This window comes from Engystomops pustulosus, unplaced genomic scaffold, assembly GCF_040894005.1.
Source record: "Engystomops pustulosus unplaced genomic scaffold, aEngPut4.maternal MAT_SCAFFOLD_18, whole genome shotgun sequence".
NCBI lineage: Eukaryota > Metazoa > Chordata > Amphibia > Anura > Leptodactylidae > Engystomops > Engystomops pustulosus.
This window is the reverse complement of record NW_027284960.1, coordinates 218,908-246,653: the sequence shown is the minus strand read 5'-3', so window position 1 is coordinate 246,653 and position 27,746 is coordinate 218,908. Positions and strand designations below refer to the sequence as shown.

At 53.7% G+C, this 27,746-nt stretch overlaps 1 protein-coding gene across 3 annotated transcripts; it reads left to right on the top strand.

Annotated features, from left to right (window-relative positions):
* The first annotated feature begins 445 nt into the window (after positions 1-445).
* GGA1 (golgi associated, gamma adaptin ear containing, ARF binding protein 1) lies at positions 446-26,643 on the top strand. 3 transcript variants are annotated; one of them, XM_072131476.1, is made up of 17 exons: positions 446-603; positions 9,393-9,477; positions 11,268-11,343; positions 11,626-11,724; positions 12,993-13,116; positions 13,197-13,297; positions 14,041-14,121; positions 14,201-14,338; positions 14,412-14,493; positions 14,573-14,680; positions 14,760-14,876; positions 15,328-15,389; positions 15,532-15,686; positions 23,639-23,796; positions 25,754-25,923; positions 26,002-26,112; positions 26,210-26,643. In XM_072131476.1, the coding sequence occupies exons 1-17, from the start codon at positions 573-575 to the stop codon at positions 26,318-26,320; spliced, it is 1,809 nt and encodes a 602-aa protein (XP_071987577.1). In that variant the 5' UTR covers positions 446-572; the 3' UTR covers positions 26,321-26,643. The 3 variants fall into 3 exon arrangements, with proteins under 3 accessions (XP_071987577.1, XP_071987578.1, XP_071987579.1); XM_072131477.1 differs by lacking the exon at positions 446-603 and adding an exon at positions 636-801; XM_072131478.1 differs by lacking the exon at positions 446-603 and adding an exon at positions 1,807-1,825.
* The last annotated feature ends 1,103 nt before the right edge of the window (positions 26,644-27,746 follow it).

The window sequence follows — 27,746 nt, the reverse complement described above, 5'->3', positions numbered from 1 at the left end:
GTCTGTCCTGCCCCCTGCTGTCTGTAGTGTCTGTCCTGCCCCCTGCTGTCTGTAGTGTCTGTGCTGCCCCCTGCTGTCTGTAGAGTCTGTCCTGCCCCCTGCTGTCTGTAGTGTCTGTCCTGCCCCCTGCTGTCTGTAGTGTCTGTGCTGCCCCCTGCTGTCTGTAGTGTCTGTCCTGCCCCCTGCTGTCTGTAGTTTCTGTGCTGCCCCCTGCTGTCTGTAGTGTCTGTCCTGCCCCCTGCTGTCTGTAGTGTCTGTCCTGCCCCCTGCTGTCTGTAGTGTCTGTCCTGCCCCCTGCTGTCTTACGTCATCCATCATAAACCATGTGACATTTAAAAGTATTTTATATCCTGAATGACACGCCCGTCACATGACTTTCAGTTAACTCCTTTACTACCGACTAGACTTAAGGAACGCATGCGCCCTGAGCTCAAATTACTTGAAAATGTGAGTTCTTTGAAGGCAGCGAACCAGAAGGCGAGGTGTGGGCGGAAGTGACGCGCATCGATCCGCAGTCCTGGCGGAAGTGCCCGGTGTAAGGCGGAAGCACCGGAGCCTTGTCGTACTTCAGGATGGAAGAGGAGAGTCTTGAGGCCCGGATCAGTAAGTGCAAGGGGGTCCCTGAACACCCCGAGGACTCTGCAGCGGAGACATGGCCTCCTTCATGAGGCAACTTATAGAGAGTTATGTCACCAGGAGAAACTTCATCAGATCCTTCATGACATCATTGCCCTGTATATAGTGACATCACAAGTTACATTCTGATCCAAGAAAGTGACCAGATAATGACAGCGACTGGAGGTGACTGCTCTATAACAGGACAGCGACTGGAGGTGACTGCTCTATAACAACGCAGCGACTGGAGGTGACCGCTCTATAACAGGACAGCGACTGGAGGTGACTGCTCTATAACAGGACAGCGACTGGAGGGGACCGCTCTGTGACAGCGCAGCGACTGGAGGTGACCGCTCTATAACAGGACAGCGACTGGAGGTGACTGCTCTATAACAGGACAGCGACTGGAGGTGACTGCTCTATAACAGCACAGCGACTGGAGGTGACCGCTCTATAACAGGACAGCGACTGGAGGTGACTGCTCTATAACAGGACAGCGACTGGAGGTGACTGCTCTATAACAGGACAGCGACTGGAGGTGACCGCTCTGTGACAGCGCAGCGACTGGAGGTGACTGCTCTATAACAGGACAGCGACTGGAGGTGACTGCTCTATAACAGGACAGCGACTGGAGGTGACTGCTCTATAACAGGACAGCGACTGGAGGTGACTGCTCTATAACAGGACAGCGACTGGAGGTGACTGCTCTATAACAGCACAGCGACTGGAGGTGACTGCTCTATAACAGCACAGCGACTGGAGGTGACTGCTCTATAACAGGACAGCGACTGGAGGTGACTGCTCTATAACAACGCAGCGACTGGAGGTGACCGCTCTATAACAGGACAGCGACTGGAGGTGACTGCTCTATAACAGGACAGCGACTGGAGGGGACCGCTCTGTGACAGCGCAGCGACTGGAGGTGACCGCTCTATAACAGGACAGCGACTGGAGGTGACTGCTCTATAACAGGACAGCGACTGGAGGTGACTGCTCTATAACAGGACAGCGACTGGAGGTGACCGCTCTGTGACAGCGCAGCGACTGGAGGTGACTGCTCTATAACAGGACAGCGACTGGAGGTGACTGCTCTATAACAGGACAGCGACTGGAGGTGACTGCTCTATAACAGCGCAGCGACTGGAGGTGACTGCTCTATAACAGGACAGCGACTGGAGGTGACTGCTCTATAACAGCGCAGCAACTGGAGGTGACTGCTCTATAACAGGGCAGCGACTGGAGGTGACTGCTCTATAACAGGACAGCGACTGGAGGTGACTGCTCTATAACAGCGCAGCGACTGGAGGTGACTGCTCTATAACAGCGCAGCGACTGGAGGGGACTGCTCTATAACAGGACAGCGACTGGAGGTGACCGCTCTGTGACAGCGCAGCGACTGGAGGTGACTGCTCTATAACAGGACAGCGACTGGAGGTGACTGCTCTATAACAGGACAGCGACTGGAGGTGACTGCTCTATAACAGGACAGCGACTGGAGGTGACTGCTCTATAACAGGACAGCGACTGGAGGTGACTGCTCTATAACAGGACAGCGACTGGAGGTGACTGCTCTATAACAGCACAGCGACTGGAGGTGACTGCTCTATAACAGCACAGCGACTGGAGGTGACTGCTCTATAACAGGACAGCGACTGGAGGTGACTGCTCTATAACAGGACAGCGACTGGAGGTGACTGCTCTATAACAGCGCAGCGACTGGAGGTGACTGCTCTATAACAGGACAGCGACTGGAGGGGACCGCTCTATAACAGGACAGCGACTGGAGGTGACTGCTCTATAACAGGACAGCGACTGGAGGTGACTGCTCTATAACAGGACAGCGACTGGAGGTGACTGCTCTATAACAGCGCAGCGACTGGAGGGGACCGCTCTATAACAGGACAGCGACTGGAGGTGACTGCTCTATAACAGGACAGCGACTGGAGGTGACTGCTCTATAACAGGACAGCGACTGGAGGTGACTGCTCTATAACAGGACAGCGACTGGAGGTGACTGCTCTATAACAGGACAGCGACTGGAGGGGACCGCTCTATAACAGGACAGCGACTGGAGGGGACCGCTCTATAACAGGACAGCGACTGGAGGTGACTGCTCTATAACAGGACAGCGACTGGAGGTGACTGCTCTATAACAGGACAGCGACTGGAGGTGACTGCTCTATAACAGCGCAGCGACTGGAGGTGACTGCTCTATAACAGGACAGCGACTGGAGGTGACCGCTCTATAACAGGACAGCGACTGGAGGTGACTGCTCTATAACAGGACAGCGACTGGAGGTGACTGCTCTATAACAGGACAGCGACTGGAGGTGACTGCTCTATAACAGGACAGCGACTGGAGGTGACTGCTCTATAACAGCGCAGCGACTGGAGGTGACTGCTCTATAACAGGACAGCGACTGGAGGTGACTGCTCTATAACAGGACAGCGACTGGAGGTGACTGCTCTATAACAGGACAGCGACTGGAGGTGACTGCTCTATAACAGGACAGCGACTGGAGGTGACTGCTCTATAACAGGACAGCGACTGGAGGTGACTGCTCTATAACAGGACAGCGACTGGAGGTGACTGCTCTATAACAGGACAGCGACTGGAGGTGACCGCTCTATAACAGGACAGCGACTGGAGGTGACTGCTCTATAACAGGACAGCGACTGGAGGTGACTGCTCTATAACAGGACAGCGACTGGAGGTGACTGCTCTATAACAGGACAGCGACTGGAGGTGACCGCTCTATAACAGGACAGCGACTGGAGGTGACCGCTCTATAACAGGACAGCGACTGGAGGTGACTGCTCTATAACAGGACAGCGACTGGAGGTGACTGCTCTATAACAGCGCAGCGACTGGAGGTGACCGCTCTGTGACAGCGCAGCGACTGGAGGTGACTGCTCTATAACAGGACAGCGACTGGAGGTGACCGCTCTATAACAGGACAGCGACTGGAGGTGACCGCTCTATAACAGGACAGCGACTGGAGGTGACTGCTCTATAACAGGACAGCGACTGGAGGTGACTGCTCTATAACAGGACAGCGACTGGAGGTGACCGCTCTATAACAGCGCAGCGACTGGAGGTGACTGCTCTATAACAGGACAGCGACTGGAGGGGACCGCTCTATAACAGGACAGCGACTGGAGGGGACCGCTCTATAACAGGACAGCGACTGGAGGTGACCGCTCTATAACAGCACAGCGACTGGAGGTGACTGCTCTATAACAGCACAGCGACTGGAGGTGACTGCTCTATAACAGCACAGCGACTGGAGGTGACTGCTCTATAACAGGACAGCGACTGGAGGTGACTGCTCTATAACAGCGCAGCGACTGGAGGTGACTGCTCTATAACAGCGCAGCGACTGGAGGTGACTGCTCTATAACAGGACAGCGACTGGAGGTGACTGCTCTATAACAGGACAGCGACTGGAGGGGACTGCTCTATAACAGGACAGCGACTGGAGGTGACTGCTCTATAACAGGACAGCGACTGGAGGTGACCGCTCTATAACAGCGCAGCGACTGGAGGTGACTGCTCTATAACAGGACAGCGACTGGAGGTGACTGCTCTATAACAGCGCAGCGACTGGAGGTGACTGCTCTATAACAGGACAGCGACTGGAGGTGACCGCTCTATAACAGCGCAGCGACTGGAGGTGACTGCTCTATAACAGCGCAGCGACTGGAGGTGACTGCTCTATAACAGGACAGCGACTGGAGGTGACTGCTCTATAACAGGACAGCGACTGGAGGTGACCGCTCTATAACAGCGCAGCGACTGGAGGTGACTGCTCTATAACAGGACAGCGACTGGAGGTGACTGCTCTATAACAGCGCAGCGACTGGAGGTGACTGCTCTATAACAGGACAGCGACTGGAGGTGACCGCTCTATAACAGGACAGCGACTGGAGGTGACCGCTCTATAACAGCGCAGCGACTGGAGGTGACTGCTCTATAACAGGACAGCGACTGGAGGTGACTGCTCTATAACAGCGCAGCGACTGGAGGTGACTGCTCTATAACAGGACAGCGACTGGAGGTGACCGCTCTATAACAGGACAGCGACTGGAGGTGACTGCTCTATAACAGGACAGCGACTGGAGGTGACTGCTCTATAACAGGACAGCGACTGGAGGTGACTGCTCTATAACAGGACAGCGACTGGAGGTGACTGCTCTATAACAGGACAGCGACTGGAGGTGACTGCTCTATAACAGGACAGCGACTGGAGGTGACTGCTCTATAACAGGACAGCGACTGGAGGTGACCGCTCTATAACAGGACAGCGACTGGAGGTGACTGCTCTATAACAGGACAGCGACTGGAGGTGACTGCTCTATAACAGGACAGCGACTGGAGGTGACCGCTCTATAACAGGACAGCGACTGGAGGTGACTGCTCTATAACAGGACAGCGACTGGAGGTGACTGCTCTATAACAGGACAGCGACTGGAGGTGACCGCTCTATAACAGGACAGCGACTGGAGGTGACTGCTCTATAACAGGACAGCGACTGGAGGTGACTGCTCTATAACAGGACAGCGACTGGAGGTGACTGCTCTATAACAGCACAGCGACTGGAGGTGACTGCTCTATAACAGCACAGCGACTGGAGGTGACTGCTCTATAACAGGACAGCGACTGGAGGTGACTGCTCTATAACAGGACAGCGACTGGAGGTGACTGCTCTATAACAGGACAGCGACTGGAGGTGACTGCTCTATAACAGGACAGCGACTGGAGGTGACTGCTCTATAACAGGACAGCGACTGGAGGTGACTGCTCTATAACAGCACAGCGACTGGAGGTGACTGCTCTATAACAGGACAGCGACTGGAGGTGACTGCTCTATAACAGGACAGCGACTGGAGGTGACTGCTCTATAACAGGACAGCGACTGGAGGTGACCGCTCTATAACAGGACAGCGACTGGAGGTGACCGCTCTATAACAGGACAGCGACTGGAGGTGACCGCTCTGTGACAGCGCAGCGACTGGAGGTGACTGCTCTATAACAGGACAGCGACTGGAGGTGACTGCTCTATAACAGGACAGCGACTGGAGGTGACCGCTCTATAACAGGACAGCGACTGGAGGTGACTGCTCTATAACAGGACAGCGACTGGAGGTGACCGCTCTATAACAGGACAGTGACTGGAGGTGACTGCTCTATAACAGGACAGTGACTGGAGGTGACTGCTCTATAACAGGACAGCGACTGGAGGGGACCGCTCTATAACAGGACAGCGACTGGAGGTGACTGCTCTATAACAGGACAGCGACTGGAGGTGACTGCTCTATAACAGGACAGCGACTGGAGGTGACCGCTCTATAACAGGACAGCGACTGGAGGTGACCGCTCTATAACAGGACAGCGACTGGAGGTTACCGCTCTATAACAGGACAGCGACTGGAGGTGACTGCTCTATAACAGGACAGCGACTGGAGGTGACCGCTCTATAACAGCGCAGCGACTGGAGGTGACCGCTCTATAACAGCGCAGCGACTGGAGGTGACTGCTCTATAACAGGACAGCGACTGGAGGTGACTGCTCTATAACAGGACAGCGACTGGAGGTGACTGCTCTATAACAGGACAGCGACTGGAGGTGACTGCTCTATAACAGGACAGCGACTGGAGGTGACCGCTCTATAACAGCGCAGCGACTGGAGGTGACCGCTCTATAACAGGACAGCGACTGGAGGTGACTGCTCTATAACAGGACAGCGACTGGAGGTGACCGCTCTATAACAGGACAGCGACTGGAGGTGACTGCTCTATAACAGGACAGCGACTGGAGGTGACTGCTCTATAACAGGACAGCGACTGGAGGTGACTGCTCTATAACAGGACAGCGACTGGAGGTGACTGCTCTATAACAGGACAGCGACTGGAGGTGACTGCTCTATAACAGGACAGCGACTGGAGGTGACCGCTCTATAACAGGACAGCGACTGGAGGTGACCGCTCTATAACAGGACAGCGACTGGAGGGGACTGCTCTATAACAGCACAGCGACTGGAGGTGACTGCTCTATAACAGGACAGCGACTGGAGGGGACTGCTCTATAACAGCGCAGCGACTGGAGGGGACTGCTCTATAACAGGACAGCGACTGGAGGTGACTGCTCTGTGACAGCGCAGCGACTGGAGGTGACCGCTCTATAACAGGACAGCGACTGGAGGTGACTGCTCTATAACAGGACAGCGACTGGAGGGGACCGCTCTATAACAGGACAGCGACTGGAGGTGACCGCTCTATAACAGCGCAGCGACTGGAGGTGACTGCTCTATAACAGCGCAGCGACTGGAGGGGACTGCTCTATAACAGGACAGCGACTGGAGGGGACCGCTCTATAACAGCACAGCGACTGGAGGTTACCGCTCTATAACAGGACAGCGACTGGAGGTGACTGCTCTATAACAGGACAGCGACTGGAGGTGACCGCTCTATAACAGGACAGCGACTGGAGGTGACTGCTCTATAACAGGACAGCGACTGGAGGTGACTGCTCTATAACAGGACAGCGACTGGAGGTGACTGCTCTATAACAGGACAGCGACTGGAGGGGACCGCTCTATAACAGGACAGCGACTGGAGGGGACCGCTCTGTGACAGCGCAGCGACTGGAGGGGACCGCTCTGTGACAGCGCAGCGACTGGAGGTGACTGCTCTATAACAGGACAGCGACTGGAGGTGACTGCTCTATAACAGGACAGCGACTGGAGGTGACCGCTCTATAACAGGACAGCGACTGGAGGTGACTGCTCTATAACAGGACAGCGACTGGAGGTGACTGCTCTATAACAGGACAGCGACTGGAGGTGACTGCTCTATAACAGGACAGCGACTGGAGGGGACCGCTCTGTGACAGCGCAGCGACTGGAGGGGACCGCTCTGTGACAGCGCAGCGACTGGAGGTGACTGCTCTATAACAGGACAGCGACTGGAGGTGACTGCTCTATAACAGGACAGCGACTGGAGGTGACCGCTCTATAACAGGACAGCGACTGGAGGTGACTGCTCTATAACAGGACAGCGACTGGAGGTGACTGCTCTATAACAGGACAGCGACTGGAGGTGACTGCTCTATAACAGGACAGCGACTGGAGGTGACTGCTCTATAACAGGACAGCGACTGGAGGTGACTGCTCTATAACAGGACAGCGACTGGAGGTGACTGCTCTATAACAGCGCAGCGACTGGAGGTGACTGCTCTATAACAGCGCAGCGACTGGAGGGGACCGCTCTATAACAGGACAGCGACTGGAGGTGACCGCTCTATAACAGGACAGCGACTGGAGGGGACTGCTCTATAACAGGACAGCGACTGGAGGTGACCGCTCTGTGACAGCGCAGCGACTGGAGGTGACTGCTCTATAACAGCGCAGCGACTGGAGGTGACTGCTCTATAACAGCGCAGCGACTGGAGGGGACCGCTCTATAACAGGACAGCGACTGGAGGTGACCGCTCTATAACAGGACAGCGACTGGAGGGGACTGCTCTATAACAGGACAGCGACTGGAGGTGACCGCTCTATAACAGGACAGCGACTGGAGGTGACTGCTCTATAACAGGACAGCGACTGGAGGGGACCGCTCTGTGACAGCGCAGCGACTGGAGGGGACCGCTCTGTGACAGCGCAGCGACTGGAGGTGACTGCTCTATAACAGGACAGCGACTGGAGGTGACTGCTCTATAACAGGACAGCGACTGGAGGTGACCGCTCTATAACAGGACAGCGACTGGAGGTGACTGCTCTATAACAGGACAGCGACTGGAGGTGACTGCTCTATAACAGGACAGCGACTGGAGGTGACTGCTCTATAACAGGACAGCGACTGGAGGTGACTGCTCTATAACAGGACAGCGACTGGAGGTGACCGCTCTATAACAGGACAGCGACTGGAGGTGACTGCTCTATAACAGGACAGCGACTGGAGGGGACCGCTCTGTGACAGCGCAGCGACTGGAGGGGACCGCTCTATAACAGGACAGCGACTGGAGGTGACTGCTCTATAACAGGACAGCGACTGGAGGTGACTGCTCTATAACAGCGCAGCGACTGGAGGGGACCGCTCTGTGACAGCGCAGCGACTGGAGGTGACTGCTCTATAACAGGACAGCGACTGGAGGTGACCGCTCTATAACAGGACAGCGACTGGAGGTGACTGCTCTATAACAGGACAGTGACTGGAGGTGACCGCTCTATAACAGGACAGCGACTGGAGGTGACTGCTCTATAACAGGACAGCGACTGGAGGGGACTGCTCTATAACAGGACAGCGACTGGAGGTGACCGCTCTATAACAGGACAGCGACTGGAGGTGACTGCTCTATAACAGGACAGCGACTGGAGGTGACCGCTCTATAACAGGACAGTGACTGGAGGTGACTGCTCTATAACAGGACAGCGACTGGAGGTGACTGCTCTATAACAGGACAGCGACTGGAGGTGACTGCTCTATAACAGGACAGCGACTGGAGGGGACCGCTCTATAACAGGACAGCGACTGGAGGGGACCGCTCTATAACAGCACAGCGACTGGAGGGGACCGCTCTGTGACAGCGCAGCGACTGGAGGTGACCGCTCTATAACAGGACAGCGACTGGAGGTGACTGCTCTATAACAGCGCAGCGACTGGAGGGGACCGCTCTGTGACAGCGCAGCGACTGGAGGGGACCGCTCTGTGACGGGGCGGGGACTGCAGGCGACTACAATAGGACATGATGTGTTGTTTTCTCTCTTTCTTCACAGATCGAGCGACAAACCCTCTGACCAAGGAACAGAACTGGGAGGATGTTCAGGCCTTTTGTGACCAACTAAATCGGGACCTGGAAGGGTGAATAATATGACATTATTTATCAATGCTGTCATTTCCTGATTGCTTCAGCTTTTGATACGGGGCCTGCAATGTAGAAAGCGAAGAGGTCATCTCAGGGCGCTGGTTGATAGCAGAACAGTCTTGTCAGGATGGAACTGCTCCAGCTGCAGTGTGCGGTGCAGGGAGGACAGGAGAAGCTGCAGGGTGCGGTGCAGGAGGAGAAGACAAGCTGCAGTGTGCGGTGCAGGGAGGAGAAGAGAAGCTGCAGTGTGGGGTGCAGGGAGGAGAGGAGAAGCTGCAGCGTGCTGCGCAGGGAGGAGAGGAGAAGCTGCAGCGTGCGGTGCAGGGAGGAGAGGAGAAGCTGCAGCGTGCTGCGCAGGGAGGAGAGGAGAAGCTGCAGCGTGCGGTGCAGGGAGGAGAGGAGAAGCTGCAGCGTGCTGCGCAGGGAGGAGAGGAGAAGCTGCAGCGTGCGCCGCAGGGAGGAGAGGAGAAGCTGCAGTGTGCGGTGCAGGGAGGAGAGGAGAAGCTGCAGCGTGCTGCGCAGGGAGGAGAGGAGAAGCTGCAGTGTGCGGTGCAGGGGGGAGAGGAGAAGCTGCAGTGTGCGGTGCAGGGAGGAGAGGAGAAGCTGCAGCGTGCGGTGCAGGGAGGAGAGGAGAAGCTGCAGTGTGCGGTGCAGGGAGGAGAGGAGAAGCTGCAGTGTGCGGTGCAGGGAGGAGAGGAGGAGCTGCAGTGTGTGGTGCAGGGAGGAGGAGAGGAGATGCTGCAGTGTGCGGTGCAGGGAGGAGAGGAGAAGCTGCAGTGTGCGGTGCAGGGAGGAGAGGAGAAGCTGCAGTGTGCGGTGCAGGGGGGAGAGGAGAAGCTGCAGTGTGCGGTGCAGGGGGGAGAGGAGAAGCTGCAGTGTGTGGTGCAGGGAGGAGAGGAGAAGCTGCAGTGTGCGGTGCAGGGGGGAGAGGAGAAGCTGCAGTGTGCGGTGCAGGGAGGAGCTGCAGTGTGTGGTGCAGGGAGGAGAGGAGAAGCTGCAGTCTGCGGTGCAGGGAGGAGAGGAGAAGCTGCAGCGTGCTGCGCAGGGAGGAGAGGAGAAGCTGCAGTGTGCGGTGCAGGGGGGAAGAGGAGAAGCTGCAGTGTGCGGTGCAGGGGGGAGAGGAGAAGCTGCAGTGTGCGGTACAGGGAGGAGAGGAGAAGCTGCAGTGTGCTGCGCAGGGAGGATAGGAGAAGCTGCAGCGTGCTGCGCAGGGAGGATAGGAGAAGCTGCAGCGTGCTGCGCAGGGAGGATAGGAGAGGAGAAGCTGCAGCGTGCTGCGCAGGGAGGATAGGAGAGGAGAAGCTGCAGCGTGCTGCGCAGGGAGGATAGGAGAGGAGAAGCTGCAGCGTGCTGCGCAGGGAGGATAGGAGAGGAGAAGCTGCAGCGTGCTGCGCAGGGAGGATAGGAGAGGAGAAGCTGCAGCGTGCGGCGCAGGGAGGATAGGAGAGGAGAAGCTGCAGCGTGCGGTGCAGGGAGGAGAGGAGAAGCTGCAGCGTGCTGCGCAGGGAGGATAGGAGAAGCTGCAGCGTGCTGCGCAGGGAGGATAGGAGAAGCTGCAGCGTGCTGCGCAGGGAGGATAGGAGAAGCTGCAGCGTGCGGCGCAGGGAGGATAGGAGAGGAGAAGCTGCAGCGTGCGGCGCAGGGAGGATAGGAGAGGAGAAGCTGCGCTGCGGTTTCCGAAAAGGACCAAGATTTATATAGTGGTGAGGTGCGGAGAAGATGGCAGGTTCAGGGTTCAAAAGTAGTTTATTCGCTTGTTAATTTTGGTCTTCTGGTTTTTCCATAGGCCTCATCTTGCAACACGACTTTTGGCTCACAAAATACAGTCTCCTCAAGAATGGGAAGCGATGCAAGCACTGACGGTAAATGCGCAGCCAGGTCACTTCCCTTTCTGTGCAATCCTCCTCCACTCTTCTGATTCTCAATGGTTTTTAGTTAGATTAGACTCTCGGTCTTGGTCTACCCAGTACAGTTGTGCCTGGGTTAGTAAAAGAGTGGCGTCACAATCCGCAAGAGGCGCAGTAAACGCAGGATGATAAGATACGGAGCAGTTGATGCTCTTGGGTCAGGGGTATTTGTGGTGTTGGTTTTTGCCGCTGCTGTTTTTTACTTTATTGTATCTTGAGATGTTTCATCTGTTTCAGGTCCTGGAGGCCTGCATGAAAAACTGTGGCAAAAGATTTCACAATGAAGTTGGCAAATTCCGATTCCTTAATGAGTTGATAAAAGTTGTTTCACCAAAGGTAAGTGAGGAAATGGTTGTCATTTGCAGGGAGATTTATTTAGAAAATTCACCACATTCAACAAGTTATTCAAAGAAAGGGTAAAGGGTTAACAGTTTGTCATCATATGATGTAGTTAGGGGTCAGCCTGTGGTTTCAAAAAAAGGGCGGGCGGGCTCGACGTGGGGCGGGCGGGCTCGACGTGGGGCGGGCGGGCTCGACGTGGGGCGGGCGGGCTCGACGTGGGGCGGGCGGGCTCGACGTGGGGCGGGCGGGCTCGACGTGGGGCGTGCTCGGCGTTGAGCGGGCGTGCATCACGTTGAGCGGGCGTGCTCGGCGTTGAGCGGGCGTGCATCACGTTGAGCGGGCGTGCATCACGTGGGGCGGCCGTGCTCGGCGTTGAGCGGGCGTGCATCACGTGGGGCGGCCGTGCTCGGCGTTGAGCGGGCGTGCATCACGTGGGGCGGCCGTGCTCGGCGTTGAGCGGGCGTGCATCACGTGGGGCGGCCGTGCTCGGCGTTGAGCGGGCGTGCATGGCGTTGAGCGGGCGTGCATGGCGTTGAGCGGGCGTGCATCACGTTGAGCGGGCGTGCATCACGTTGAGCGGGCGTGCATCACGTTGAGCGGGCGTGCTCGGCGTAGAGCGGGCGTGCATCACGTTGAGCGGGCGTGCTCGGCGTTGAGCGGGCGTGCTCGGCGTAGAGCGGGCGTGCATCACGTTGAGCGGGCGTGCTCGGCGTTGAGCGGGCATGCATGGAGTTGAGCGGGCGTGCATGGCGTTGAGCGGGCGTGCATGGCGTTGAGCGGGCGTGCATGGCGTAGAGCGGGCGTGCTCGGCGTAGAGCGGGCGTGCTCGGCGTAGAGCGGGCGTGCTCGGCGTAGAGCGGGCGTGCTCGGCGTTGAGCGGGCGTGCTCGGCGTTGAGCGGGCGTGCTCGGCGTTGAGCGGGCGTGCATCACGTTGAGCGGGCGTGCTCGGCGTTGAGCGGGCGTGCATCACGTTGAGCGGGCGTGCATCACGTTGAGCGGGCGTGCATCACGTTGAGCGGGCGTGCTCGGCGTTGAGCGGGCGTGCTCGGCGTTGAGCGGGCGTGCTCGGTGTTGAGCGGGCGTGCTCTATGGCCATGAAACAAATTGAACTAAACCATTAAATTAGGTGTAAGGTAATTCTGGACAGTGATGCCCTGGATTAGAAGTCCCCCATACGTTTTGTTTTTAGCCTTAGGGTTATGTATGGCCACCATTTGTCCTGGTGGAGTCTGATTCCTCACACCCTTCATTTATTGTCTAGTACCTTGGCACCCGCTCTCCAGAGAAAGTGAAATTGAAAATATTGGAGCTTTTATACAGCTGGACCCTTGGACTTCCCAATGAGGTGAAAATAGTAGAGGCATACCAGATGCTGAAGAAACAAGGTGAGGATCCTCCAGGGCCCTACACGAGGAATTGTATGCAACGGCTTCATTACTTTCATTAACTTCCACTGCTGTTATAGGGATCATAAAGGAAGACCCAAAACTGCCAGCAGAAGCCATGATGCCCCCTCCCCCACCTCGACCCAAAAACGCAATATTTGATGATGATGAGAAATCCAAGGTACCGTAGCTTACTCCCATTTCTACATTCTTCTTAACAGCCACTTTACTAATTTTGTAATTCTCATAATAACAGGATGTACCAAGTTCTCTCTGCACCTCAAAAAATATAAGCTTGTTATAGAGCGGAGACGGGGATGCACGTGTGGCGGGGGCTGGCGCGAGGGATGCCCGTGTGGCGGGGGGCTGGCGCGAGGGATGCCCGTGTGGCGGGGGGGCTGGCGCGAGGGATGCCCGTGTGGCGGGGGGGCTGGCGCGAGGGATGCCCGTGTGGCGGGGGGGCTGGCGCGAGGGATGCCCGCGTGGCGGGGGGGCTGGCGCGAGGGATGCCCGCGTGGCGGGGGGGGCTGGCGCGAGGGATGCCCGCGTGGCGGGGGGGGCTGGCGCGAGGGATGCCCGCGTGGCGGGGGGGCTGGCGCGAGGGATGCCCGCGTGGCGGGGGGGCTGGCGCGAGGGATGCCCGCGTGGCGGGGGGGCTGGCGCGAGGGATGCCCGCGTGGCGGGGGGGCTGGCGCGAGGGATGCCCGCGTGGCGGGGGGGCTGGCGCGAGGGATGCCCGCGTGGCGGGGGGGCTGGCGCGAGGGATGCCCGCGTGGCGGGGGGGCTGGCGCGAGGGATGCCCGCGTGGCGGGGGGGCTGGCGCGAGGGATGCCCGCGTGGCGGGGGGGCTGGCGCGAGGGATGCCCGTGTGGCGGAGGCTTTGAATCTTTTATTCATTATTTAGTGTTTTTCTCCTTCTTCCAGATGTTGGCGCGTCTTCTGAAGAGCTCACATCCAGAAGACTTACGTGCGGCAAATAAACTCATCAAGGAGATGGTGCAGGAGGTGAGCGCCCCCCGGTGGTCCTTGCATCATACCCCAGCTCTTCAGCTTCTCGCATAATGAGCTTATTTTTCATTCCCAGGATCAAAAGCGCATGGAGAAGATTTCCAAACGAGTAAATGCCATAGAAGAGGTGAATAACAACGTGAAGCTCCTGAGCGACATGCTGAGTGCCTTCAGGTCGGGGCAGTGGTCTGAGGGCAGCGAGGACCTGATGAAGGTGAGTGCATTGTACACGCAGCGCAGCGTACACCTGGCCAGGGGTCTCACTGACTGTATCTCTTGGGTGGCAGGAGCTGTACCAGCGCTGTGAGAAGATGAGGCCCACCCTCTTCCGCTTGGCCAGTGATACTGAAGACAATGATGAGGCTTTAGGTAAAGGTTACGAGGGTGCACATCCAGCCCTGGGTTATAGGATTAGGGTCTCTAAGTTTTAGTCTTCTGCATTTTCCAGCGGAAATCCTGCAGGCCAATGATAGCTTAACACAAGTCATCAATACTTACCGACAGCTGGTGAAAGGAGAAGAAGTCAATGGGGAGTCTGCCTCTGGGAGCATGCCAGGTAGGTCCCTACATCCGCACCCTTAAAGCTGCCCCCCAGGGTTAGAGCTGTGGTTGTTATCTTCTTCTTGTTCCCCTAGCTAGCAGTTCAGCTCTGCTGGATCTGTCAGGGTTAGACATGGCTCCTTCATACCCTCCTGTGCCATCGCTGCCGTCCTCATCCACGTCTCTTCTAGATGATGAGCTCATGTCCTTAGGTAAGAGGATACAGTGTGTTATGATGGTTCTGTATATCGGGGTGTGGGGGTTTACTGATGACCCCCAGGTCAGGTCCTTTTTCTGTCCCTGTCTGTGAACTTTACATGAAATTAGCTGCATTTAATCTTTAATGGTAAAATAAGATTGTGAGCTCTATGGTTCAACTGCTGTAAGCCCTGACATACTACTAGTTACCGCATTGCATGTGAGCGTCATGTAAGCATTGTACGTGATTCATGAAAGCCGCAGAGCTGACACCCCAATATCCTGCCGATACCTCACCATGTCTGAAGGAAAGGACGTAGCATTTATGGGGTGTGACGTCCCGCGCGCGGGTCGGTGGGATGCGACGTTGGGTGGGTTAGGGTTAGTTAGTTGGTTTGGGGTGTGATGTGACGTCCTGCCTCTTATATGAGCGGTCACTTACCCCTCTGCATTCTGTGACCCTAGGACTGAATGACCCGGTCTCCTCTACACAGACGCTGGAGTCTTCCTCGTGGAACAGCTTTCAGGTAATTGGGTCTGGGCCCAGTCTATGTCTTCATTAGATAAACCATCTCCTTTCCCTCTGACTCTCCTCCATGACTGCCGGGTCTTGGCTCTGCCCGCGTGTGCAAGCTCCCTGACTATTCACTTCTAGTTTTTCTCTTCCAGTCTTCCGAACCGGACAGTGAGGTTGTTTGTACAGAGAAGGTGTCAACCACTTCCCAGAATGCACCGCAATGTCACAAAGCTTTAGAGGACCTAGACCTGCTCGGGAAGACCCTGCTGCAGCAATCCCTGCCGGCCAGCACCCTGCACGTGACCTGGTGAGAGCCCTGGGGCAGATGGTGGTGTAGCGCCCCCTCTGGTGTGTGGGCAGTAGTGCGGTAGTGATGGTCGTAAGCAATAGGATCATGTACAATGTCTCGTGCTCGCGCTGGATTGATGGTTGTGATGTATCGCAGTGACCTCATTGTGCGTACAGCAGCTCACGCCTTTGGCTGTTGTGGTTTCAGCGTTATTCTGCGATCGGCCAGCGCTTTGTCTCTCTTCTTTTTCTTCGAATTTGTCGCTTCAAATATTGTAGCAATTTCTCAGATGGGTTTTTTCTGTTTTTGCATCTTAATGGAACTTGTCAAGCAAATGACATTTTCGACTTTGGGCGCTATTTTCCGTTAAGCGCAGTGAAAAAACATTATTATATCTGGATAGATTGTGAATTTTTGGACACGACGATACCAAATGTGTTTATAATTTTTACGGTTTATTAATATTTATATCAGTTCTAGGAAAAGGGGGTGATTTGAATTTTTAGGGGTTTTTTTATTATAATTTTTTTTTAAACTTTATTTTTGCTTTTACTATTTTTCAGACTCCCTAGGTCACTTTAACTCTAGGTTGTCTGATCGATCCTATCATACTACAGTATATGGGGATTTAACTCCTCATTCATTACAATGTGCAATTAGCATATTGTAATGAATGGGTTAAAACAAGACAACCTCGGACTTTCATACCCGAGGCTGTCATGGTGACGGATCGCCGCTCCCTGATGACGTCACGGCGGCTAGCACCGATCGCAGGTGTTACCGGTAAACCTTTGCTGCTCGGTCCTCTACTATTACGGCGCGCGTCGCCCTTATCCCTAAATGGTTCCTTTTCTTGGCTGCAATGTTTGTAAACTTATATGCTACTCACCTGATGTGACGCATATCAAATCTTACTTGCATTGCTCCGCCTCCTTGTTCATTATTGACAGGTCTCAATATGATTTGATATTCTGCTGTATGGAACATTGAGAGAGCATCATTAAAGTCATGTGACCAGGGGGACATCATCTAAAGATTCTGTTACATCTGCAATGTCCCTGATCACATTGAGGATGGGAGGAATATAAGTCCATGGAGGCTGCTGTGACTTCATGTGATCAGATACAGACATGGGTTACATGGACCTTATATGCTTCACTCTGGTCACATAACCTGCTGAGAAGAGGCATGGAACATGGGGAGGAGTAGACAGGAGGGGCCTAGCTTAGCTAAAAGAAGGGGGGTGAGTTGGTTACTAGGGCTCTACGGGAACCTGCCACTATCGGATGACAAGGTGGATTGTTTAACCTGCATGGAGAACTCCTCAACAGGTTTTCTCTACGACAACATTTTTTCAAATACAAGCGCCACACCTAAAAATGTAACCCAGGCCTTTTATCTGCCTAATTGATAATGACCTAAGAAAGGAATTGGCCGCACCTTTTAGTCCCTTTAAGAACGGGTGCATATTAAGGGTGCAGTCAGACGTGGCGCTTGAATTGCGTTTTGAAATGACGTTTAACAGCTGTGGAGAGGAGATCTGCTTAAAGGGCTATTCCAGGAATATGAACATTTGATACAAACCCATAATGCTATAAATAAATGAATATAACAAAACTCTATGTCATTAATCACAAAATAGAGCTTAAATAGTTTGATTTTATGATTCACAAAATGTTATGGGCCCCTAAAGAAGGTGGAGTTAGCAAGATGTCCGCCACTGGAAACTACAAGTCCCATGATCCTTCTGTTATCAGTAATTCCTCCTCCCTCTTACACTCTGCCCCCAGTGATGTAACCGACTGTCTTGGTCTGTTACCATGGTAATGATGTGTTACTGACATCACTGCACATTATCTGACATCCCACATCGGCCATACTGGATGCACTGCAGCCAAACCTAGTGGTGTCCTGCCCAGGGAGGTGCAGGACATGTGACATGGACATGTGACCAGCGGCATCTTCTGTCCAGTGACAATCTCCATCATATTGTATGAGCAAAGCATTTTTTTGTTAAATATACAGCCTCACATCATTATACAGGCTGTCAGTCATATGTATAGGAGTATCTCATACACACACAGGCTGCAGGGGGCGCCAGCACCAGGAAGCACATCATTATACAGCCTCACACCATTATACAGGCTGTCAGTCATATGTATAGGAGTATCTCATACACACACAGGCTGCAGGGGGCGCCAGCACCAGGAAGCACATCATTATACAGCCTCACATCATTATACAGGCTGTCAGTCATATGTATAGGAGTATCTCATACACACAGGCTGCAGGGGGCGCCAGCACCAGGAAGCACATCATTATACAGCCTCACATCATTATACAGGCTGTCAGTCATATGTATAGGAGTATCTCATACACACACAGGCTGCAGGGGGCGCCAGCACCAGGAAGGATATCATTATACAGCCTCACATCATTATACAGGCTGTCAGTCATATGTATAGGAGTATCTCATACACACAGGCTGCAGGGGGCGCCAGCACCAGGAAGGATATCATTATACAGGCTGTCAGTCATATGTATAGGAGTATCTCATACACACACAGGCTGCAGGGGGCGCCAGCACCAGGAAGCACATCATTATACAGCCTCACATCATTATACAGGCTGTCAGTCATATGTATAGGAGTATCTCATACACACACAGGCTGCAGGGGGCGCCAGCACCAGGAAGCACATCATTATACAGGCTGTCAGTCATATGTATAGGAGTATCTCATACACACACAGGCTGCAGGGGGCGCCAGCACCAGGAAGCACATCATTATACAGCCTCACATCATTATACAGGCTGTCAGTCATATGTATAGGAGTATCTCATACACACAGGCTGCAGGGGGCGCCAGCACCAGGAAGCACATCATTATACAGCCTCACATCATTATACAGGCTGTCAGTCATATGTATAGGAGTATCTCATACACACACAGGCTGCAGGGGGCGCCAGCACCAGGAAGGATATCATTATACAGGCTGTCAGTCATATGTATAGGAGTATCTCATACACACAGGCTGCAGGGGGCGCCAGCACCAGGAAGCACATCATTATACCGCCTCACATCATTATACAGGCTGTCAGTCATATGTATAGGAGTATCTCATACACACACAGGCTGCAGGGGGCGCCAGCACCAGGAAGGATATCATTATACAGGCTGTCAGGCATATGTATAGGAGTATCTCATACACACACAGGCTGCAGGGGGCGCCAGCACCAGGAAGCACATCATTATACAGCCTCACATCATTATACAGGCTGTCAGTCATATGTATAGGAGTATCTCATATACACACATAGGCTGCAGGAGGCGTGGCCACCAGGACCAGGAAGCACATCATTATACAGCCTCACATCATTATGGAGGCTGTCAGTCATATGTATAGGAGTATCTCATACACACACAGGCTGCAGGGGGCGCCAGCACCAGGAAGCACATCATTATACAGCCTCACATCATTATACAGGCTGTCAGTCATATGTATAGGAGTATCTCATACACACACAGGCTGCAGGGGGCGCCAGCACCAGGAAGCACATCATTATACAGGCTGTCAGTCATATGTATAGGAGTATCTCATACACACAAAGGCTGCAGGGGGCGCCAGCACCAGGAAGCACATCATTATACAGCCTCACATCATTATACAGGCTGTCAGTCACATGTATAGGAGTATCTCATATACACACATAGGCTGCAGGGGGCGCCAGCACCAGGAAGCACATCATTATACAGCCTCACATCATTATACAGGCTGTCAGTCATATGTATAGGAGTATCTCATACACACACACAGGCTGCAGGGGGCGCCAGCACCAGGAAGCACATCATTATACAGCCTCACATCATTATGCAGGCTGTCAGTCATATGTATAGGAGAATCTCATACACACACAGGCTGCAGGGGGCGCCAGCACCAGGAAGCACATCATTATACAGCCTCACATCATTATACAGGCTGTCAGTCATATGTATAGGAGTATCTCATACACACACAGGCTGCAGGGGGCGCCAGCACCAGGAAGGATATCATTATACAGCCTCACATCATTATACAGGCTGTCAGTCATATGTATAGGAGTATCTCATACACACACAGGCTGCAGGGGGCGCCAGCACCAGGAAGCACATCATTATACAGCCTCACATCATTATACAGGCTGTCAGTCATATGTATAGGAGTATCTCATACACACAGGCTGCAGGGGGTACCAGCACCAGGAAGCACATCATTATACAGCCTCACATCATTATGCAGGCTGTCAGTCATATGTATAGGAGTATCTCATACACACACAGGCTGCAGGGGGTACCAGCACCAGGAAGCACATCATTATACAGCCTCACATCATTATGCAGGCTGTCAGTCATATGTATAGGAGAATCTCATACACACACAGGCTGCAGGGGGCGCCAGCACCAGGAAGCACATCATTATACAGCCTCACATCATTATACAGGCTGTCAGTCATATGTATAGGAGAATCTCATACACACACAGGCTGCAGGGGGCGCCAGCACCAGGAAGCACATCATTATACGGCCTCACATCATTATACAGGCTGTCAGTCATATGTATAGGAGTATCTCATACACACACAGGCTGCAGGGGGCGCCAGCACCAGGAAGCACATCATTATACAGCCTCACACCATTATACAGGCTGTCAGTCATATGTATAGGAGTATCTCATACACACAGGCTGCAGGGGGCGCCAGCACCAGGAAGCACATCATTATACGGCCTCACATCATTATACAGGCTGTCAGTCATATGTATAGGAGTATCTCATACACACACAGGCTGCAGGGGGCACCAGCACCAGGAAGCACATCATTATACAGCCTCACATCATTATACAGGCTGTCAGTCATATGTATAGGAGTATCTCATACACACACAGGCTGCAGGGGGCACCAGCACCAGGAAGCACATCATTATACAGCCTCACATCATTATACAGGCTGTCAGTCATATGTATAGGAGTATCTCATACACACACAGGCTGCAGGGGGCACCAGCACCAGGAAGCACATCATTATACAGCCTCACATCATTATACAGGCTGTCAGTCATATGTATAGGAGTATCTCATACACACACACAGGCTGCAGGGGGCGCCAGCACCAGGAAGCACATCATTATACAGCCTCACATCATTATGCAGGCTGTCAGTCATATGTATAGGAGAATCTCATACACACACAGGCTGCAGGGGGCGCCAGCACCAGGAAGCACATCATTATACAGCCTCACATCATTATACAGGCTGTCAGTCATATGTATAGGAGTATCTCATACACACACAGGCTGCAGGGGGCGCCAGCACCAGGAAGGATATCATTATACAGCCTCACATCATTATACAGGCTGTCAGTCATATGTATAGGAGTATCTCATACACACACAGGCTGCAGGGGGCGCCAGCACCAGGAAGCACATCATTATACAGCCTCACACCATTATACAGGCTGTCAGTCATATGTATAGGAGTATCTCATACACACAGGCTGCAGGGGGCGCCAGCACCAGGAAGCACATCATTATACGGCCTCACATCATTATACAGGCTGTCAGTCATATGTATAGGAGTATCTCATACACACACAGGCTGCAGGGGGCGCCAGCACCAGGAAGCACATCATTATACAGCCTCACACCATTATACAGGCTGTCAGTCATATGTATAGGAGTATCTCATACACACACAGGCTGCAGGGGGCGCCAGCACCAGGAAGCACATCATTATACAGCCTCACATCATTATACAGGCTGTCAGTCATATGTATAGGAGTATCTCATACACACACAGGCTGCAGGGGGCGCCAGCACCAGGAAGCACATCATTATACAGCCTCACATCATTATACAGGCTGTCAGTCATATGTATAGGAGTATCTCATACACACACAGGCTGCAGGGGGCGCCAGCACCAGGAAGCACATCATTATACAGCCTCACACCATTAGACAGGCTGTCAGTCATATGTATAGGAGTATCTCATACACACACCGGCTGCAGAGGGTACCAGCCCCAGGAAGCACATCATTATACAGCCTCACACCATTATACAGGCTGTCAGTCATATGTATAGGAGTATCTCATACACACAGGCTGCAGGGGGCGCCAGCACCAGGAAGCACATCATTATACAGCCTCACACCATTATACAGGCTGTCAGTCATATGTATAGGAGTATCTCATACACACACAGGCTGCAGGGGGCGCCAGCACCAGGAAGCACATCATTATACAGGCTGTCAGTCATATGTATAGGAGTATCTCATACACACAGGCTGCAGGGGGCGCCAGCACCAGGAAGCACATCATTATACAGCCTCACATCATTATACAGGCTGTCAGTCATATGTATAGGAGTATCTCATACACACACACAGGCTGCAGGGGGCGCCAGCACCAGGAAGGATATCATTATACAGCCTCACACCATTATACAGGCTGTCAGTCATATGTATAGGAGTATCTCATACACACACAGGCTGCAGGGGGTACCAGCACCAGGAAGCACATCATTATACAGCCTCACATCATTATACAGGCTGTCAGTCATATGTATAGGAGTATCTCATACACACACAGGCTGCAGGGGGCGCCAGCACCAGGAAGCACATCATTATACAGCCTCACATCATTATACAGGCTGTCAGTCATATGTATAGGAGTATCTCATACACACACAGGCTGCAGGGGGCGCCAGCACCAGGAAGCACATCATTATACAGCCTCACACCATTATACAGGCTGTCAGTCATATGTATAGGAGTATCTCATACACACACAGGCTGCAGGGGGCGCCAGCACCAGGAAGCACATCATTATACAGCCTCACACCATTATACAGGCTGTCAGTCACATGTATAGGAGTATCTCATACACACACAGGCTGCAGGGGGTACCAGCACCAGGAAGCACATCATTATACAGCCTCACATCATTATACAGGCTGTCAGTCATATGTATAGGAGTATCTCATACACACACAGGCTGCAGGAGGCACCAGCACCAGGAAGCACATCATTATACAGCCTCACACCATTATACAGGCTGTCAGTCACATGTATAGGAGTATCTCATACACACAGGCTGCAGGGGGCGCCAGCACCAGGAAGCACATCATTATACAGCCTCACATCATTATACAGGCTGTCAGTCATATGTATAGGAGTATCTCATACACACACAGGCTGCAGGGGGCGCCAGCACCAGGAAGCACATCATTATACAGCCTCACACCATTAGACAGGCTGTCAGTCACATGTATAGGAGTATCCGGCCTAAGATTAGAGAGTGCTTGGTCCAGATTGCTGCACCACAATACGGATATTCTGGCGCACTGGCTATTTTCTGTTGAGGCCACTCCCCTTTACCAAGGTAACGGCCTTTTTTCGGACGCGTTGGAAAACCTGCCTAAAAATGTTCTAAAGCCCTCAGTAAATGTGGTGCGCGGCATTTCAGATTTCTGGCGTAGACAGATTGATACAACACAAGCTGCACTCATTGCGCATTGTCATGCGGATAATCCGTAATCCTCATCCAATATGCACAATTTTTATGAGCGTTTTTCATGCAGATTTCGTATTGAATGCAATGTCTACATTATTCATTCACTTTAATGCTACCGTATTACAATGCAGATTTCCTGCAACGTGTGCAGCTAGCCGAAATGTCATGCGGAAAATCTGCATGAAAATCCACATCCATTTTTTTTTAATGCTGATTTGTCTATTTAGTGTTGTGGTTTTTGTGTGTTTTTCATGCAGATTTTCCGATTGCATTTTTTTTACCTGTTTTGTTCTGCCTTATTCACACCTTATAAATCTGCATCATATAAAATCTACACTGAATCAGCAACGTGTTCAGCCTACACTCCGGTCCTTGTATCCCTACAGTACGTCCTCCGTTATGACTTCCTGATTTATGTCATTTTAGGGACAAGACTCAGCACAAGCCGACTCTCCGAGATCTGCAGAGTAAAGCTCCTCCACCTGCAGCACTGCACCCGTCTGTATCTGGGGACCAGCCGTCCCCCACCAAGACAGAAATCTCCCTTACTGCCATCACTGTGCCTCTGGAGTCCATCAAACCCAGTACGACATGGTAGATGGAGGGCTAAGGTCCTGCCATATAGGGCACATTCTATCGGACCCATCTCTGGAAGACACAGAATCTCAATAACCCTTCCACATTATCCATCTGCTTACTATAGTACAAAAGAAATGGGACATTATTCCTGAATGGTTTTTTTTTTTTATTTCAATAGTGTTTAATACGTGTAATGTACAGTAAAATATAAGAAAATGAGTCCCAATCCCTGCCCACCCTACGAGCCAGTACCCTTGTTCAATCCTGATCCCTACCCTACCCAACCCAAGACCCAGCTCCCCCATGCCGCTCCCTGGCCACCCCGCGAGCCGGCTCCCCCGTGCCGCTCCCTGGCCACCCCGCGAGCCAGCTCCCCCGTGCCGCTCCCTGGCCACCCCGCGAGCCGGCTCCCCCGTGCCGCTCCCTGGCCACCCCGCGAGCCAGCTCCCCCGTGCCGCTCCCTGGCCACCCCGCGAGCCAGCTCCCCCGTGCCGCTCCCTGGCCACCCCGCGAGCCAGCTCCCCCGTGCCGCTCCCTGGCCACCCCGCGAGCCAGCTCCCCCGTGCCGCTCCCTGGCCACCCCGCGAGCCAGCTCCCCCGTGCCGCTCCCTGGCCACCCCGCGAGCCAGCTCCCCCATGCCGCTCCCTGGCCACCCCGCGAGCCAGCTCCCCCATGCCGCTCCCTGGCCACCCCGCGAGCCAGCTCCCCCATGCCGCTCCCTGGCCACCCCGCGAGCCAGCTCCCCCATGCCGCTCCCTGGCCACCCCGCGAGCCAGCTCCCCCATGCCGCTCCCTGGCCACCCCGCGAGCCAGCTCCCCCATGCCGCTCCCTGGCCACCCCGCGAGCCAGCTCCCCCATGCCGCTCCCTGGCCACCCCGCGAGCCAGCTCCCCCATGCCGCTCCCTGGCCACCCCGCGAGCCAGCTCCCCCATGCCGCTCCCTGGCCACCCCGCGAGCCAGCTCCCCCATGCCGCTCCCTGGCCACCCCGCGAGCCAGCTCCCCCATGCCGCTCCCTGGCCACCCCGCGAGCCAGCTCCCCCATGCCGCTCCCTGGCCACCCCGCGAGCCAGCTCCCCCATGCCGCTCCCTGGCCACCCCGCGAGCCAGCTCCCCCATGCCGCTCCCTGGCCACCCCGCGAGCCAGCTCCCCCATGCCGCTCCCTGGCCACCCCGCGAGCCAGCTCCCCCATGCCGCTCCCTGGCCACCCCGCGAGCCAGCTCCCCCATGCCGCTCCCTGGCCACCCCGCGAGCCAGCTCCCCCATGCCGCTCCCTGGCCACCCCGCGAGCCAGCTCCCCCATGCCGCTCCCTGGCCACCCCGCGAGCCAGCTCCCCCATGCCGCTCCCTGGCCACCCCGCGAGCCAGCTCCCCCATGCCGCTCCCTGGCCACCCCGCGAGCCAGCTCCCCCATGCCGCTCCCTGGCCACCCCGCGAGCCAGCTCCCCCATGCCGCTCCCTGGCCACCCCGCGAGCCAGCTCCCCCATGCCGCTCCCTGGCCACCCCGCGAGCCAGCTCCCCCATGCCGCTCCCTGGCCACCCCGCGAGCCAGCTCCCCCATGCCGCTCCCTGGCCACCCCGCGAGCCAGCTCCCCCATGCCGCTCCCTGGCCACCCCGCGAGCCAGCTCCCCCATGCCGCTCCCTGGCCACCCCGCGAGCCAGCTGCCCCATCCCAGTTTGTAAGACATCGCCTGCAGCGCAGGAGCCTTACAGGCCACGTCCATGACCTGAAGCACGAGGATTATGGATGTCACCGCTACCACTCTCTGTACATATTCAGACACAGGAGGGGTAGGGGATTGAGTTAAGGTTTGTCTCTGAGGGGACGACAAGCATAACCCCACCTGGGAGCCACCTCTGGCAAGTCATCATCATACGTAGATGTGCACATCCGTAACCCTTTCTGCTCCTGTCACATTTTTCTAATTGGCTGTTTCCTCTTTTGGTGTTTGCTGGTAGGTAACATCCTCCCCGTCACCGTGTACGACCAGCGCAGTTTCCGCGTGCTCTTCCATTTTGCTCAGGGCGCTCCAGCAGGGAGAGCGGATGTCCTGGTGGTGGTCATCTCCATGCTGAGTACTGCTCCGCTCCCTGTCTCCGGGATTAGCTTTCAGGCTGCTGTTCCTAAGGTAGGTTGGTGTTGGGAGTACACGACTGTTCCTGAAACACTTGTCTTTTCCTCAGCAGTTTACTCTCTATTCTTCCAGACTATGAGGGTGAAGCTGCAGCCGCCGTCAGGCACTGAACTTCCAGCATTCAACCCAATCTTGCCTCCATCTGCTGTCACTCAGGTGCTGCTGCTGGCCAATCCCGCACAGGTACAATGCCGGCGCCTCCGGCTAATCCCACATCACTGAGCTCTATGTCACCAGCTGCTGGATGTGACATTTCCAGTTTTGCTTTCTTCACACACAGGAAAAGGTTCGCTTACGATACAAACTGACCTATACCCAAGGAGAGCAGAGCTTTGATGAAATGGGGGATGTAGAAGACTTTCCGCCTGTGGAGAAGTGGGGGAATCTGTAGGTGGAAAGAAATGAAGGAGCCGCACTCTGGACTGCACTACACATCAATCTCTCAATGGTTTGGCTGCTTTTTAGTGTCCCCTTCCTGCTGTTACGTGGACCCCAGGGACATTGTGAGATCTCAGTCTTAGGCCCTCTTTTCATTTTCCTCCTTTGTCTGTCCCGGTGCTTCTTGGGGCCTTCTGTGTTTTGGGGTAAGTCTCAGCTGTACCTGCAGCGTAATCGGAATGAGCTCCGCTGCCACATCTTCTCATCCTCCCTCCATGTCTTATGTTGTCTTTGACTAATATATTTTGATTTCTACAAGTTTGTGAAATCCTCATATGAACTTGTTCGGTCTCTGACTCTGTGTTTTATTCTCGGACGCCATATTTGGCTTTAGGAATGGTCATGGCTTGCCCCGCACCTTGTTTAAATCCAACAATATTGGTGTCAAATTTTGTGCAGCAGAAATGTTTGTTTTTGCCGCTATCAATTTTAAGGTATTAATAAGTTTCCAGAGGTCAACAGACCCCCCCCCCCCAATACCCAAAGCAAAACAAAAATGGTGCCAATCAATTGTGCTACACTTGTGCTGCTATCGTTTTTAACCCTTTAGCGCACAGCGTCCACTAGATCGGACGCAGAGCTGATGCTGGTTCTGTAGTATAGCAGTATATAATAGGATCGATCAGACAAGCTAAGGGTGATGACACTCAGTCAGTCAAAAAACGCATCTGTTTTTGACAGGTTTGACCAATCAAAGCTTAAAAATGGGCCAAAAAACGCGTTCAAAACGCCACATGTGACCGCAGCCTAAGGTTAAAGTACCCTAGGGAGTCTGAAATACAAAAGTTCAAAAGTTTTTTTTTTAATTTTTACTATAATTTTTTTTTTTTAATAAAAAAAATAAAAAGTTCAAATCACCCCCCTTTCCCTGGAACTGATATTAATAAACAGTAAAAATCATAAACACATTAGATAATGCCACGTCCGAAAATGTCCGATCAAAATGTAAAGTTTTTTCACTGCGTTTAACCCCGTAACAGAAAACTGAAAATGCCACTTTTTTGCCATTTTAAAAAATATAAAAAATTCCATAAAAGGTGATCAAAAGGTTGTACAGTCCTAAAAATGGTAGCATTGAAAACATTATCAAAAGTTCCGTACACCAAAGTCTAAAAAAGTTATTAGCGCCAGGAGATGGCAAAAATGGGAATTATTCTCACCGTTAATTCGGTTTCCATTAGTCCACCATGACGGCCCACATGGAGGTTGACCCCTTGACCTCTGTAGGGACAGGAAGCAGAGAGGTTAAATTCCCCCCCCTTGCACTCACATACCAGTGTCTTCCAAATAATAACACCGGCAGTGGATGCAACCCCTTCATTGCATGTTAATTTCACATACACTATAATACAACAATATATCATTATAGCATAACAATA

Bases quoted from the DNA above. Each gene is read 5' to 3' on its own strand.
- GGA1 (XM_072131476.1), top strand. From the start codon at position 573: ATGGAAGAGGAGAGTCTTGAGGCCCGGATCA. The intron at 14,494-14,572 runs GTAAAGGTTACG...TGCATTTTCCAG, and splicing joins AGACAATGATGAGGCTTTAG to CGGAAATCCTGCAGGCCAAT. The intron at 14,877-15,327 runs GTAAGAGGATAC...CTGTGACCCTAG, and splicing joins TGATGAGCTCATGTCCTTAG to GACTGAATGACCCGGTCTCC.